This window comes from Pongo pygmaeus, chromosome 16 (genome assembly GCF_028885625.2).
Source record: "Pongo pygmaeus isolate AG05252 chromosome 16, NHGRI_mPonPyg2-v2.0_pri, whole genome shotgun sequence".
NCBI lineage: Eukaryota > Metazoa > Chordata > Mammalia > Primates > Hominidae > Pongo > Pongo pygmaeus.
In genome coordinates, this window is record NC_072389.2 from 33,506,978 (window position 1) to 33,522,058 (window position 15,081).

Here is a 15,081-nt window from a genome sequence, read left to right on the forward strand (position 1 = left end):
CAAAATGGAAAACTGTGTTCATTAAGACCTTAGAGAGGATGATGAACTGTTTCATACCATAGAGTATGTTATCAAAGAGAGTTAAGTGCATGTTATCACATCACTTGCCATTTGGACTGATAGGAAAAATATTAAAAAGGCAGTAAAACAATGTCAGTGGTTAATGAAATAGATCAAGAAAAGATGAGCTGAGAGCTATGCAAGCAGTTCTCATTCTTAATATCAGCTGAGATTGGACAAACTGGCAACTCTTGCAGATACTTTTATCATGTGTATGTTAGTGGGACTGTTGATGTTTAGCTGATTTACTCATACTATTGTTGCTTCTCATTGATGGAAGAATTTTTTTTTTTTTTAATGCATTATCCCGGTCAGTGTTTGTTTAAAAAAAAAAACAGCTTTGTTTCCAGTGGAGGTCTCATTAAAGGGAGGTTTTGCTGCACTTCATTGGAAGATTGAAACAAATGCTGGTGAGGTTGGCAGTTCTTATCTATGGGAGTGAACAGAGAGATCCTTTCTCTCTCCTCTCTTATTCATCTGGCAGGATAATCTAGTTGCTTTGAATTTAGGGAAGCAAGCTTTCTTTATAGGGACTTACTTTCTAAAATGGCATTAATCTTCAATTAAAGTCTCTGTGGGAAAGGAGAGAATGGGCCCATGGCACCTTGATAGGCATATTCTCATGATGCTAATGACAGCAGTAAGAGAAAACAGACCTCACTTATGAAATAGGCGTTTATAGTAATGGGTGACTAGTGGTCTGAGAGTGTCAGGCTTAGCCTTCTCCCTTTTTACTCTACCTTTTGATAACTCTGAAGAATCTTTTTAAAATTTACTTGTAAATACATTTTAGGAGTCCCAATTTCATAAAATGGTAACATTAAGAGAGACTGAAATATTTTAAGTCTCCTAGAGCAATTAACCCCATTTAAAAGAAATTTATTTTGAATTCCTTACTGCTAATTCCTTAGATCAACCTTGTCCAACCCGTGGTTCACAGGTCGCATGCGGCCCAACACAAATTCGTAAATTTTCTTACAACATTATGAGATTTTTTTTTGCAATTTTTTTTTAAGCTTATCAGCCTTCACTAGTGTTAGTGTATTTTATGTGTGGCCCAAGACAATTCTTCTTCTTTCAGTGTGGCCCAGAGAAGCCAAAAGATTGGACACCCCTGCCTTAGATAATAATTTATTTTCCTCTCTATTGAGACGCTCATGACAGGAGGTAAAACTGAAGTACACTATAATTTGGGTAGGACCTGTATTGGAGCTCTTATTGCTTTTATTTTATGATGATTCTTGGGGGAGTTTGAGAGATTGTTCTTTTTTGTTTTTGTTTCTTGTGTGTGTCTACGTGTGTGATACATATACTAGAAAAGCTGTTCTTTTTCTTTTGGTTATGAATGAAGCTTGAGTAGGTAATTCTGTAGCAAAACTGAAACTAGTTAGAGTAGTCATGTTTGTGATGTTAAAGCAGCCATTTGCCAAACCTATTAATGGTTTTATCTGTTTTCTTGTAACATGTATATTTATAATTACTGTGTTCAGAGGCATTTAACTTTCCCTTCCTTTGTAAAACGTAAGAGATGCTTTTAAATATTTACGTACCATTAGATATTTTAAGATAATACCGCTCTTTTATTCTTTTCTAAGTATAAAGTTGCAGAATTAGCTTGAATACTGATTTCAGCTTGCATGAAATGAATATAGAGCAGCTGTCCAAATTAAGTTAAAAACAAAGGAAGTTCCTGTGTGTCGTTTCCTGTCTCTTAAAAGCAAACAAAAAACTTTCCATAATTATTAAGGTCCTTTCAGAGTATCTCTAATATTAACAGTGTGAATTTTGGTATTTCAGTGTGCTGAATTGTTGGATGTTCTTGCTCACCTTATTAAGGACATTTTCTTAAAAGGTAAATGATTTGTTTTTCTTTTCCTTTATCAGAGCACAGCAATGGAGGAAACAGCTATATGGGAACAACATACAGTGACGCTTCACAGGGTAAGTTTGTGTTGCAGTAAATAATCTGTGTATAACTCAGGATACTGGCAGCTTTGAAAACAATAGAGGAAAGCCAGATGTCAGGAAGCCAGAGGGAGGAGGAAGCTTTTTCTATATTCTTTTGTTTAAAATTAGAGTTACAATAATTTTTTATTAAGGTCAAAAGTGAGCATGATTACTTTTTCATATATCTTTTTGAGTATTTGCTGTTTTTATTCCTGACTTAAAAAGTGATTTGCTTTTTAAAATTTTGAGTGATCAGATAAAAGATTCTGTACATTAGTATAAATTATTATAAACTGCTTCAACCTTTCTGAGTATATATGCATCCATTGTGGGAATGAAGTTTGAAATTAAACCAGGGTTGTATGCATAATAAAATCCTAAAAGATACTTAATTGATTTCAAACATGTTGACCCAAGCTGTTGCTTAAACAATTGCAGATGCGAGAAGAGAGATGAGTAGTAGTAAGAGATGAGTTCTTACTTGGTGGGACTAAGAACTTTGTCCGAAGTGAGACTGCTATCAGTTTGAATTCTAGTTCTACTTTCTCTCTAGAAATGGGGAAGTGATTCAGTCACCTTCGAAAACCTTGGTTTTCACAAGTTTAAAATGGAACAAATTGACACCAGTTCATGCTTTACCAATTTGTAAAGTTAAGTGTCTCTCAAAATTCTCTTTCCTCTCTTTCAAGAGAGCTGAATCTACTGATTACTCCCTTTCTTAGAGAATGTATGGAAAGAGAGAATATTTAAATACTGGCCTTGCACTTTACACTTACTGTTTCTACCAGCTATATCCATTATTAGGAAGATGGAAAGGGGAAAGAATCATGTTCCTGGACTCTGCCCCGATTATCTCACGAATGTTTGGATCTGCACATAGTAGATAATGGGTAAATTAATTATTAAAAAATAGTGGTTTTTGGCTGGGTGTGGTGGCTCATGCCTGTAATCCCAGCACTTTGGGAGGCTGAGGCAGGCAGATCACGAGGTCAGGAGATTGAGACCATCCTGGATAACATGGTAAAACCCTGTCTGTACTAAAAATACAAAAAAATTAGCCAGGTGTGGTGGTGGGCGCCTGTAGTCCCAGCTACTTGGGAGGCTGAGGTGGGAGAATGGCGTGAACCCAGGAGGCAGAGCTTGCAGTGAGCCGAGATCATGCCACTGCACTCCAGTCTGGGCAACAGAGCAAGACTCCCTCTCAAAAAAAAAATTCTGATAAGCTACAGTCAACTTTTTAATGTTTCATTATTAAATGGTGAAGGAAATCATTATATAATACTAACCTTAACTTTCATAAACCTGCAATGTGGCCTTCCTTTGTTTGAAATGTATTGATAGGTAGCATATTTAAATCAGATACATATGATTACACATGTAAAATAACTTCTTATGACTAGTGGCGATGTCAAAGATTTGGTATTTTTTTTATCACATTACATTTATTTTTATTAAGACTTTTATTGTTTTTATTGGTATAATTTACATACAGTGAAATTGACCCTTACAGTTCTGAGTTTTGACAAGCATATACAGTTGTGTAACCACCACAATTAAAATACAAGACAACTTCAATACAAAAACTTTCTCTTACACCTATTTGTAATCATCCCAGTCCCCTCACCTCCACTTAACCAATGATATGGTTTCTTTTTGTACATTTTTGCCTTTTCTAGAATGTCATGTAAATGGACTCATACAACATGTAGCCTTTTGAGGCTGACTTCTTACACTTAGCCTAATGCATTTGGGATTTCTCCATGATGTTACTCTATCAGTAGTTTTTCTTATTGCAGAGTAGCATTTCATTGTATGAATGTATAATTGTGTATTCATTCTGCAGTTGTGGTATATTTGTGTTTTACAGTTTCCACTGATTATGAACAAACCTCTAGTGTACAGTTTTTTGTATGAACATAACTTTTTATTTCTTTTGGGTAAATACTTGGGAAAAGACTTGCTGTAGGTCCCATGGTAATTATTTAAGTTTTAAAGAAATGGTCAAACTCTCTATACCATCTAACACCACCACTGGCAGTGTATAAGAGCTCCATTAGTTGTGTATCCTCATCAGCACTTGATACGGGTTGAGCATCCCAAATCTGAAATCTAAAATGCAAAATTCAAAACTTTTTGAGTGATGATGTCATGTTTAAAGGAAATGCTCGTTGGAACATTCTGAATTTTGGATTTTCAGATTATGGGTGCCGAACTGGTAAATATAACGCAAATATGCCCAAATCCAAAACATTTGAAATCTGAAACCTTTCTGGTCCCAAGCATTTCAGGTAAAGGATACTCAATCCGTATTGTCGGATTTAGAAAGAAAAGAAAAAAAAAAAAGGCTGGGCACAGTGGCTCACACCTATAATCCCAGCACTTTGGGAGGGAGAGGCTAGTGGATTACCCGAGGCCAGGAGTTTGAGACCAGCCTGGCCAACATGGTGAAACCCCGTCTACTAAAAATACAAAAATTAGCCGGATGTGGTGGCAGGCGCCTGTAGTCCCAGCTACTTGGGAGGCTGAGGCAGGAGAATCACTTGAACCCAGTAGATGGAGGTTGCAGTGAGCCGAGATCGCGCCATTGCACTCCATCCTGGGCAACAGAGCAAGACCAATTGCCATTCAGTGGGTACCTAGCGGTATCGCACGTGGTTTTTAGTTTGCTAATCTCTAATGATCTCTTGATGTGCTCATTTGTTGTGCATATATCTTTGGTAAAATGTATTCAAACCTTTTGCCCATTTTTAATTGGGTTTTTCTTATTATTGAGATTTTATAAAATTGTGGCAAAATACAACATAGACTTCACGTATTCAAGACTGTTGCCCATTTTTAAGCTCTATGTTGCTTGTTTTTTAGTTGTTGAGTTACAGTAGTCTTTATATATTTTGGATATTAACCAGTTGTTAAATATATGATTTGCAAATATTTTTTTTTCTTTCCATGGATTGCCTTTTTACTCTGTGATTATTCTTTTTGGTACACAGAAGTTACTGAGTTTGGAGAGGTTTTTTTTTGTTTGTTTTTGTTTTTTTTTTCCCACGTATTCAGGGTGCAGGTTCTTTATCAGGTATTATTTTGTAAATATTTTTTTCCCATTCTGTGATTTGCCTTTTCTTTCTCTTAATGACAGTGTCTTTTGCAGTACATGCTTTAAGTTTTGGTAAAGCTCTGGCCAGGTGTAGTGGCTCAAGCCTGTAAACCCAACACTTTGGTAGGCCAAGGCAGGCGAATTACTTGAGGCCAGGAATTTGAGACCAGCCTGGCCAACATGGTGAAAGTCTGTCTCTACTAAAAATACAAAAATTAGCCGGGAGTGTTGGCATGTGCCTGTAGTCCCAGCTACTCGGGAGGCTGAGGCAGGAGAATCAGTTGAGCCCAGGAGGCAGAGGTTGCAGTGACCTGAGATCGTGCCACTGCACTCCAGCCTGGGAGACAGAGTAAGACTCTGTCTCAAAAAGAAAGAAAGAAAAATTTTTGATAAAGTCCAGTTTGTTAATTTTTGCTTTTATCAATCATGTTTTTGGTTTTGTATCTCAGAAATCTTTGCCAAACCCAAAATCAAGAATAATTTTTCCTCTGTTTTCCTTTAAAAGTTTTATTTCAGTTAAATTCTGTTTGTGCCATGAGACACAGGCAGAGAGATTTTTTTTTTCATACAGATGTCCAGTGTTTATTTTGAAGAACCATTTTGTTTGAAAGATTATACTTTGTCCATTTAATTGCCTTTCTCCCTTTGTCAAAAATCAGTTGACCATAATATTTCTGGACTCCCTTGTCTGGTCTATTGATCTGTGTGTCTGCCTTTTTACCAGTTACTTCTGCATCGATTACTGTAGCTTTATATTAAATGTAGAAATCAGGTAAGGCAAATCCTCCAAATACTTTTTAAAATTATTTTGGCTATTCTAGCTCCTTTGCCTTTCTGTATAAATTTTAGAATAATTTTGTCAACTTTTATCTTCCTTCCCTCAAAGAAAATAAAACTGCTGGGATTTTACTGGGATTGCATTTGAATCTACAAATCATTGGGGAGAATTAACATTTTAACAATATTGAATATTCCAAACTATGAATATAATATTATCTCCTCATTGTTTTATTTCTTTAATGTATTGTAGTTTTTGGCGAATAGATCCTGCACACATTTTGTTAGGTTTATAGTTAAATATCTCATGTTTCTTGGTGCTATTGTAAATAGTTTTTTTTTTTATTTCAATATTTGATTGTTCCTTGTTACTGTGTAGAAATGCAGGTTTTTTGTTTTTTGTTTTTTGTTTTTTATAGCAACTTTGCAGTCTTAAAATTACTAGTTGTAGGAACTTTCTTGTTTAGATTCCTGGGTGTTTTCCTATGTGTGGGCAGTCATGTCATCTGTGTATAGAGGCAGTTTTTTTCCCTCCTTTTGAATGCTCTTTATTTCTTTTTCTTGCCTTATTGCGCTAGTTTGGACTTTCAGGATGTTGTTAATTAGGAATGGTGAGCAGGCATACTTACCTTACTCCTAATACTGGGTAAAAGCTGTCTTTCACCAGTAAGTGTTTTTTTGGTTTGATGCCTTTTATCAGGTTAAGGAAGTTCCCTTGTATTTCTGTTTTGCCATTGGTGGTTGTTTTTAATCATGAATGAAAGTTGAATTTTGTCAGTGCTTTTTTTTTTGCGTGTATGACTGGGATTATATGGGTTTTCTTCTTAATCTGTTGATATGGTGGATTTCTTGTTGTTTGTTGAACAGCCTTGCATTCCTCAGATAAATTCTACTTGATTGTTACATGTTACCCATTCTAGATATTGCCGGATTGATTTGCTGATGTTTTGTGAAGATTCTTGTTTTATTGGTCAGTACTTTTTTTTAACACTGTTTGTATCTGGTTTTGGTATCATGGAAAAGCTATACCTCAAAACAAGGAGTTGGGACGTGTTCCTTCCTTTTGTGGTTTCTGGTAGAGTTCATGTACAATTGATTTTATTTTTTTTCTTAAATATTTGTTAGAATTCACTAGTATAGTTACCTGGTGCTAGAGTTTTCTTTGTGGGAAGGGTTTTCATTACAAATTCAGTTTCTTTAATTTTATGTAGGAATATTCAGGTTATGTATTTCTTCCTTGTTACAGTTTGTTTTGTTTTTTTTTGGTAGTTTGTATCCTTTTTTTTTTTTTGAGACAGAGTCTTGCTGTATCACCCAAGCTGGAGTGCAGTGGTACCATCACGGCTCACGGCAACCTCTGGGGTTGAAGCGATTCTCCTGCCTCAGCCTCTCGAGTGGCTGGGACTGTAAGCATGCGCCACCAGCCTGGCTAGTTTTTGTGTTTTTAGTAGAGCCAGTGTTTCACCAGGTTGGCTGGGCTGGTCTTGAACTCCTGAACTCAGGCAGTCCTCCCACCTCAGCCTTCCAAAGTGCTGGGATTACAGGCGTGAGCCACCATGCCTGACTGGTAGTTTGTATCTTTCAAAATATTTGTCTTTATCATGTAAGTTGTTAAAATTATGAGCATAACGTTGTTCATAATATTCCCTTATTTTTAATTTTGGATGGTTCTATAATGCTGTTTTGTTTTGTTTTGTTTCATTATTTATATTGGTAATTTGTGTCTTATTTCTTGGTCAGTCTGGCTAGAGGTTTGACAATTTTATTGATCTTTTCAAAATACCTACTTTTGTTTTCATTGATGTTCTTTATTCTGTTTTCTGTTTCATTGATTTCTGCTCTTATTTTAATATTTTTCACCCTTTTGTTTACCTTGAGTTTAAGCTCTTTTGATAGTTTTTTTACTAGAAGCGAGATTATTCATTAGAGACCACAGGTGCAATTTGCTATTACCACATTACATCTTTTCCCTACTACCTTTTCAGTTTTTTCAATAAGCAAAATAACATAAGACACCTTTAAATTAGCTAAAGTATGTTTCCTTTTGTATGCTTTTGCTTGGTTTTGTTAGGAATTCATGTGTAGGAAAATACTAAATGTATTTGCCACAGACCTGTGTCTCATTAGCTCCGGGAAAGTGGGAAAGATCCTCAATATTAAGAAAACAGAATCTGATTTTTCTGACCTTGTTAGAAGTGTCATACCAATTCACTGTGGTAGGTAATGGCTCAGGCAGGTCTGTTATGTTAATGCCGTTTTAGATGATTAGTGTAGGTTCCATTTTGTACCTGGCTTCTTTCTGTGCCTCAGTTATTTTTTTGCCATGAGAGGGCAGCCCAGAAAATGTCATCAGAAGATACATAGAGATAAGAGAGGTATATAACTCACAATTCTTTGGTTGTTGAATATGCTAACTGTTGTACTAGAAAAACAGCTGGGTTTCCTCTGAGCCTCATCACAGAGAGACTATGACAAAATCAAAGTCCTCACCAGCCATCCCTCCAGGAATGGTTTTTTGGTTGTTTTTTGTTTGTTTTTGGTTTTTTGAATTAAGAAATATTTTCAGTGCAAGCAGTAATAAAAAGTCTCCCATCAAAGAAAAGCCCAGGACCTGATGGCTTCACTGCTGAACTCTACCAGACATTTAAAGAAGAATTATATCACAAAAGCTAAGAAGAGAATACTTCCAAATTCATTCCAAAGGCCAGTATTTTCCCTGGTACCAAAACCAGACAAAGACACAACAAAAAAAGAAAACTACAGGCCAGTATCTTTGAACAGAGATGCAAAATCCTCAAACCAAATTCATCTACATATTTAAAAGATCATTCATTGTAATCAAGTGGGATTCATCCCAGGGATGCAAGGATGGTTCAGCATACTCTGATATGGTTTGTTTGTGTCCCTGCCCAGATCTTATGTTGAATTGTAATCTCCAGTGTTGGAGGAGGGGCCTGGTGGAAGGTGATTGGATCATAGGAGTGGAGTTCTCATGAATGGTTTAGCACCATCTCCCCTTGCTACTATATAGTGAGTGAGTTCTCATGAGATCTGGTTGTTTAAACCTCCCTGCTCTCTGTCTTTCTCCTACTCTGGCCATGTGTGTTCCCCTGTTGCCTTCTGCCCTGATTATGCATTTCCTGAGGCCTCCCAAGAAGCCAAGCAGATGCTGTCATGCTTGCTATACAACCTGCAGAATAGTGAGCAAATGAACTCTTTTTTTTATATAAATTGCCCAGTCTCAGGTATTTCTTTATAGCAATGTGAGAACCACCTAATACATATTCAGATCTGTAAATGCGATACATCACATCAAAAGAATGAAGGACATAACCATATGTCCATTTCTATAGATGCCAAAAAAGTATTCAGTAAAATTCAGCATCTCTTCATGATAAAAACTCAACTGGATGTAGAAGGAACATGCCTCAACACAATAAAAGCCACAGACAGATAAACCCACAGCTAGTATCATGCGGGGGGGATCTGAAAGCCTTTCCTTGTAAGATCTGGAAGAAGGCAAGGAAGCCCACTTTCACCACCTTTCTTCAACATGGTACTGGAAGTTCTAGCCAGAGCAATTAAACAGGAGAAGAAAAGAAAAGGCATCCAAATTGGAAGGAAAAATTTAGATTACCCTTGTTTGCAGACAATAGTATCTTAAATTTAGAAAAACCTAAGGACTCTACTAGAAAACTGTTAGAACTGAGGTTTAGTAAAATTGCAGGATGCAAAATCAACATATAAAAATCAGCAGCATTTCTGTATGCCAAGAGCAAACAATCTGGAAAATAAACCAACAAAATAATCTTATTTCCAGTAGCTACAAATAAAATAAAATAAAATAAAATAAAATACCTAGGAATAAACGTAACCAAAGAAGTGAAAGATTTCTACAATGAAAACTATAAAACACTGATGAAAGATATTGAAGAGGGCACCAAAAAGTGGAAAGATACTCCATGGTCATGGATTCAGTATTGTTGGAATCAGTGTTGTTAAAATGTCCACACTACCCAAAGGAATTTACAGATTCATTGCAACCCTTGTTAAAACACCAGTGACATTCTTCACAGAAGAATGTTTTAGGATTGGAAAAAAAATCCTAAAATTTTTGTGGAACCACAAAGACCCAGAGTAGGCAAAGCAATCCTGGGCAAAAAGAACAAAATTGAAGGAATCACATTACATACATTATGTGACTTCAAATTATACTCCAGAGTTATAGCATGGTGCTGGCACAAAAACAGACAAAGACCAGTGGAACAGAATAGAGAGCCCAGAAAAAAATCCACACATTTACCTCCAACTCATTTTCAACAAAGTCACCAAGAACACTGGGGAAAGGATAGTCTGCAATAAATGGTGCTGGGAAGACTGGACATCCACATGCAGAAGAATGAAACTGGACCCCTATTTCTTGCCATACACTAAAACAAATCAAAATGGATTAAACACCTGAAGTTATGAAACTACTAGAAGAAAACATTGGGAAACACTAAAGGTCATTGGTCTGGGCTAAGGTTTCTTGAGTGTGACCTCCAAAGAACAGGCAGCCACAACAAAGTGGACAGTGGGATCACGTCAGGCTCAAAGCTGCTGCACAACAAATAGTCAACAAAATGAAGAAACAACCCACAGAATGAAGAAAATATTTGCAAACTACCCAGCTGACAAGAGATAATAACCAGAATATATAAGGAGCTGAAACAACTCGATAGGAAAAAGAAATCCAATTTAAAAATGGGCAAAAGATCTGAAGCACAAGAGCTGAATAGATGTTTCTCAGGAAGACATATGGGTAAATGGTCAACAGGTATATGAAAAAATGGTCAACATCGCTAATCAGAGAAATACTAATCAAAAGTATAATGAAATATTTCATCCCAGTTAAAATGGCTTTTATCAAAGAGACAGGCAATAACAAATGCTAGTGAGCATGCAGAAAAAAGAGAAGTCTTATACGTTGTTGATAGGAATGTAAACTAGTACAGTCATTATGAAGAATAGTATGGAGGCTGGGCATGGTGGCTCACACCTGTAATCCCAGCACTTTGGGAGACCGAGGTGGACGGGTCATGAAGTCAGGAGATCGAGACCATCCTGGCTAACACAGTGAAACCAGCCGAGCGTGGTGGCGGGCGCCTGTAGTCCCAGCTACTCGGGAGGCTGAGGCAGGAGAATGGCGTGAACCTGGGAGGTGGAACTTAGAGTGAGCCTATATTGCTGCACTGCACTCAACCTGGGCAACAGTGCCAGACTGTGTCTCAAAAAAAAAAAAAAAAAAAAAAAATATTATGGAGGCTCCTCAAAAACTAAAAATAGAGCAACCATATGATCCAGCATTTCCACTGCTGAGTATATATCCCAAAGAAAGGCCTGGGCGCGGTGGCTCATGCCTGTAATCCCAGCACTTTGGGAGGGCAAGGTGAGCAGATCACCTGAGGTCAAAAATTCAAGATCAGCCTGACCAAAATGGAGAAACCCCATCTCTACTAAAATACAAAAAATTAGCCAGATGTGGTGGTGTGCACCTGTAGTCCCAGCTACTCAGGAGGCTGAGGCAGGGGAATTGCTTCAACCCGGGAGGCAGAGATTGCAGTGAGCCGAAATCACGCCATTGCACTCCAGCCTGGTGACAGAGTGAGACTCCGTCTCAAAAAAAAAAAAAAAAGGAAACGAGTATATCAAAGGGATAACTGCACTCCCATGTTTATTGCAGCATTATTCGTGATAGCCAAGTTATATAGAATCAACGTTAAGTGTCCATCAGTTGATGAAGGGGTGAAGAAAATGTAAATATGCTCCATGGAATATTATTCAACCATAAAAAATAATGAAATCCTGTCATTTGCAACAACATAAATGGGACCGGAGGACATTACGTTAAATGAAATAAGCCAGGCATAGAAAGACCAATACCACATTTTCTTACTCATGCGGGAAGTAAAAAAAAAAAAGAAAAATGAACTCATGGAGACAGAGAGTAGAATGATGGTTACCAGAGACCAGGAAGGGTGGTGAGGAAGTAGGGATGGAGAAGACTTGGCTAATGGGTGCAAAAATATGGTGAGAAGGAGTAAGATATAGTGTTTAGTAGCACAATAGGGCAACTATCGTTAATTTATTATATATTTCACAGTAACTAGAAGAGTGGAATTGAATGTTCATAACAACAAAGAAATGATAAATACTTGAGGTTATGAATATCCCAGTTACCCTGATTTAATCGTTACACATTATACTTGTATCAAAATGTATGATGTGGATCCCATAAATATATACAATACTATTTACTATAATTAAAAATAAAAACATTTTTAAAATCTTTGGACAATGAAAAAGTCTTGCCAGTGCGAGCTGAGAGAGTTATGCCAAAGCATAACTTAATTGACTTCATTCTCTGAGGCTACAGAACGGTACTTTCAACTGTCTTAGTCTTTTGGTGTTCTAAGATGATGCCGAATAAAATTTAGACTATCAAGAGCAGGGTCAGCAAAGTATTTATATAAAGAGCCAGATAGTAAATAAGTATTTTAGGCTTTGCAGACCATAAATCTCTGTCAAAACTACTCAACCCTGCAGCCGTATTGTAAAAGCAACCATAGACAACAGGCAAACAAATGAATGTGGCTGTGTTCCAACTGTGGGCCATAGTGTGCTGACCGCTGATTAGAGCAGTGGCTCTCCAGGTTTTATTGTAAAGAGCGATCAACTGCACAGTCCCTGCCCATCAGAGATTCTTACTCAGTTTGTCTGGGCTGGGATCCCTAACATGTATTTTAAATAGGCTTCAGTTTGAAATGGAGGGCTGTAGCCTCTGGCATCCCACTTTTAGGAAACACTCACAGAGGAATGAGAAAGCTTATTCTGAGGTGAGCAAGTGGGCTTTTGGCAGTGGTAGTAAGTGAAGGGGGGATAATTTGAAACTGTATTTGTTTGGCAGTAACCTGGAGTATAGATACTCTGTATTGCCAAATAAACACAAATCCATATTCTTTGACATCTGACAGTCAATTTTATGAAAGTTGGAGGTAATGTTATAAAAAAGCCATTTAATTGATGAGAACCTAACATTTTCTGCTATTTACTGTCTAGAATAATATATGCTTCATTCTTTCATTTGTATTTCCAGAAGGTACTTTCTTCATCTTATGTTTCTAGAAACCATTGAAACCCTATTCATTCTTAAAGACTTAAGTAATTTTTTGGTGTTCCACTGTATGCCAAGCACTGTTGCACTCTTGTAGGCCCTGGAATTGTATCAGAAAAAAACAGGCAGAATTTACGTCCTCATGGATTCTGATCTCTCTACTGGTCCTCAGTGACAGTTGAATATGTACATCAGATAGTTGTTTACCCCATCTCCTACTACATTATAACTTTCACAAGGGTTGGAAATCTTAAGTCAGTTTTCTATCTCCTTAGTGCTTGGTACCTAGTTCTGCCCCAAAAAACTTAATTCCCTAGGACACCAACCATGTTGAATAAAGTCACTCTTGGGAGGTCTACAACAGCACCGCCCGGTAGCAGTATAATATAAACCACATATGTAAATTTAAGTTTTTTAGTCTTCCTATTAAAAACTGTAAAAAAAAAAAAAAAAAAAAAAAAGGTGAAATTAACTTTATAATAGGTCTTATTTAGTATGTACAAAATATATTTCAACATGTGATAAGTTTAAAAATGGATCAGTTGATCTTACAAAATTGTTCACTTTTCAATGTCAGCACCTTTTAGGTAACACTAGCCATATTTGAAGTGCTTAATAGTCACATGTCTTATGCTTATCGTATTAGTGTAGGTGTGTAGCTTCAGATGGTAACCGCATGTGTTCACCTCTCCTGCTGCTGTAACACACCCACACCTTTTCAGCTTTCAGATACTCTCCCTTAGAAAATGCATACATTTTTCTAATTCTTTGAGAAATGAAGTGAATTCCTCAGAAAAGAGCTGCTCGTCATTACTCTGCTTTTTCATTTTCTAAAATAGAATTATGTAAAAGATTAAATATTTGTATACTAAAGTATTAAAAGATGAGTATAGAAAGCAAGGAAACTAGTCAGATAATTTTAAGGGTGAGCTAGTGAGTGTTTAAACTAGGGAGGTGATTGCATAAGAGGTAAACTTGGGACAGGGGTGCCAAGGCAATGCACTGGAGGGAAGAACAGTCATTAACAGACCCAGGACAGCTGGTTAACCACATGCAAAATAATGAATTTGGACCCCTACCTCACAAGATTTACAAAAATTAAGTTTAAATGAACCATAGGTGTAAGTATAAGAGCTTAAACTCTAAACCTCTTTGAAGAAAACACAGGAATAATTATTCGTGACCTGGGTTAGGCAATGGTTTATTGGATATGATGTCAAAAGTATAAGCAACAAAAGGAAAAACAGGTAACATTGGACCCCATCAAAATTAGAAATTTTTGTGCTTCAAAGGACACCATCAAGAAAGTGAGAAGATATTCCACAGAATGGGAAAAGATACCTGCAAATCATACATCTGATAAGGGATTTGTTTCTAGAATATATAAAGAACTTTTATAACTGAACAATAAAAAGACAGATCAGTTGAAAAATAGCAAATGATTTGAATAGGTATTTCCTCAAAGAAGATGTATGAATGTGCAATAAACGCATGAAAAGATGTTCAATATCATTAGCCTTCAAGGAAATGTATATCAAAACGTATAGTGAAATACCCCTTCACACCCACTAGGATGGCTGTACTCAGAAAGACAATAAATGTTGGCAAGGACGTGGATAAATTAAAACCTTTGTCCATTGCTGATAGGACTGTAAAATGGTGCAGCTGCTGTAGAAAACAGTTTGAGAGTTCCTCATAGAATTATTATGGGACATAGCAATTCCACTCATAGGTATACATCCAAGAGAAGTGAAAGCAAATGTCTACATAGTAAGTTACACATGAGTGTTAATGGCACCATTATTCATAATAGATCTGGCTATTAGCTGATGAATAATGAATAAACATTATGATATATACATAGAATGGAATATTATTTAGCAATAAAAAGAACTGAAGTACTGATACATGCCACAACATTGATGAACCTTGAAAACATTATGCTAAGTGAAAGATGCCAGTCATGAAAGAACATATATTATGTGATTCCATTTATAAGAAGTATTCAGAATAGGTGAATAGAGAGTTATATTAGTGGTTGATGAGGCTA

At 36.6% G+C, this 15,081-nt stretch overlaps 1 protein-coding gene across 6 annotated transcripts in view; it reads left to right on the top strand.

The window, feature by feature from the left end:
- Positions 1-15,081, top strand: part of TJP1 (tight junction protein 1) — a 121,077-nt gene that overhangs the window by 19,587 nt on the left and 86,409 nt on the right. For all 6 annotated transcript variants that reach the window (XM_054450550.2, XM_054450552.2, XM_054450553.2 and 3 more), the window contains exon 2: positions 1,945-2,001. In XM_054450550.2, coding sequence (XP_054306525.1) covers positions 1,945-2,001 — 57 coding nt within the window. The remainder of the gene's footprint in view (positions 1-1,944; positions 2,002-15,081) is intronic.